This window comes from Pterocles gutturalis, unplaced genomic scaffold (assembly GCF_000699245.1).
Source record: "Pterocles gutturalis isolate BGI_N339 unplaced genomic scaffold, ASM69924v1 scaffold49969, whole genome shotgun sequence".
In the NCBI taxonomy this organism is placed as follows: domain Eukaryota; kingdom Metazoa; phylum Chordata; class Aves; order Pterocliformes; family Pteroclidae; genus Pterocles; species Pterocles gutturalis.
The window spans coordinates 1,306-2,964 of record NW_010129969.1 but is presented as its reverse complement, the minus strand read 5'-3'; the positions used below and the strand labels follow the sequence as shown (position 1 = coordinate 2,964).

At 45.6% G+C, this 1,659-nt stretch overlaps 1 protein-coding gene across 1 annotated transcript in view; it reads left to right on the top strand.

The window, feature by feature from the left end:
- The first annotated feature begins 348 nt into the window (after positions 1-348).
- The window catches only part of HOXC11 (homeobox C11), a 2,302-nt gene continuing 991 nt past the window's right edge, over positions 349-1,659 (top strand). The window contains exon 1 of the mRNA XM_010080053.1: positions 349-1,024. Within this exon, the coding sequence (XP_010078355.1) occupies positions 349-1,024 (676 nt within the window). The remainder of the gene's footprint in view (positions 1,025-1,659) is intronic.

Sequence of the window (1,659 nt, the reverse complement as noted above, 5' to 3'; positions counted from 1 at the left end):
AAAAAAAAAAAAGAGCAGCAACTTCACAAGCCACCCCTTGTACTTGTTCTGCTGTGAATGCTGAGGAGGGGTGTGCCTTCGGGAAAATGAATAACAAATCTGCGATTGATTTTCATAATGTTTCTGCGGTGTTTGCAAACCAATCGTTTGAACCTCTGAGATCTTACCTAAGTGAACCACTCCTACGCATCTAAGTGCTCCAAACTGATATATGACAATATCTACTTTGGATCACGTGTCCTCCGGAGCGACTAAGACGGATAGCGCGTCATCTCGCCTTCCCAAATTTTTTCCCCTCCGCACATCGGATCCAAAACATCTAGCTATAGGAGCAAGAAAAGGAGAAAGATGTTTAACTCGGTGAACCTGGGCAACTTCTGCTCCCAGTCGCGTAAGGAGAGGAGCGCTGAGTTTGGAGAAAGGGCAGGTTGCGCTTCTAATCTCTACCTCCCCAGCTGTACCTATTACGTCCCCGAATTTTCAACTGTGTCATCTTTCTTGCCACAGGCCCCCTCTCGCCAAATCTCCTACCCTTACTCCACCAACCTCTCGCAAGTACAGCCCGTGCGAGAGGTCTCCTATGGTCTAGACCCCTCGAGTAAATGGCACCACCGAAGCAATTACGCCTCGTGTTATTCCGCTGAAGATCTGATGCATAGAGAGTGCATCCCGCCTTCCACCATGACCGAAATGCTAATGAAAAACGAGAGCGTGTACAGCCACCACCACCCCAGCTCCAACCACCCGGCATCGACGGGATTCTACACCAGCATGAACAAAAACACTGTCTTGCCCCAAGGTTTCGACCGCTTCTTCGAAAATGCTTATTGCGGGGCAGAAAATCCCACCGAGACCTGCCTGCAAAAGGGTGAAGGGAAAGTGGAGGCAGAATCCCAACCCCACGCACTGTCATCCCGCGGAGAGCAAGGTATAGACCCGGAAGATGAGGAGGAAAACACAAACCCAGGGTCTTCAGCCTCGTCCTCTTCTGTCACCAAGGAAGGAAGCAAAAGCAGCAATTCGAGTAGGTAGAGCAGTAAATGGAAAGGTTAAGGGACTAGCCCGTGTGTTTTGTCGGTCAAATTTTATGTGGAGTTTTATAAGCATTCAAAGGATTTTATTATAACCTACAAAGCTCTTTCTTCCAACGAGAAGAATTTTTACGATGGGAAAAGCTCTTTGAAAAAAATGGAGATGTTAGGCGCAGACACAGTATCTTAGAGTCTGTGAAATTTTAAAAGCACACCATCGTGACAAATATTAACTTTGATCATGAACTTACATGAGCATTTTAAAAGGATTTGGTCCCGGGTTGCTGAGGGTAAAAGGCAATTGGGCAGAACACTACTTTAGCTGGCTGTGCTTTTCTTTTAGGCAGTAAGATGCATGCAAAATGTTTGGGGCTTTTTTTTTTTATTATTTTTTTAATTAAAACTGTATGTCGAGTCTTTTCTCTTGGTGGGGGTGCAGTGCTGAGGGGGAAATCTGCCGAATTTGCAGGCAAAGCTGAGCATTTTCTTCGACTTTTCTATTTAAAATGGCATTTATTCCCCTCCAAGCCCAGTGGAGCGTCTAGCTTTTGTCAGGAAGGGCTTTTACTTAACGCGCTTGTTTGTTTGGGTGTTTTGGGTTTGGGTTTTGGTTTTTTTTTTTTTTTTT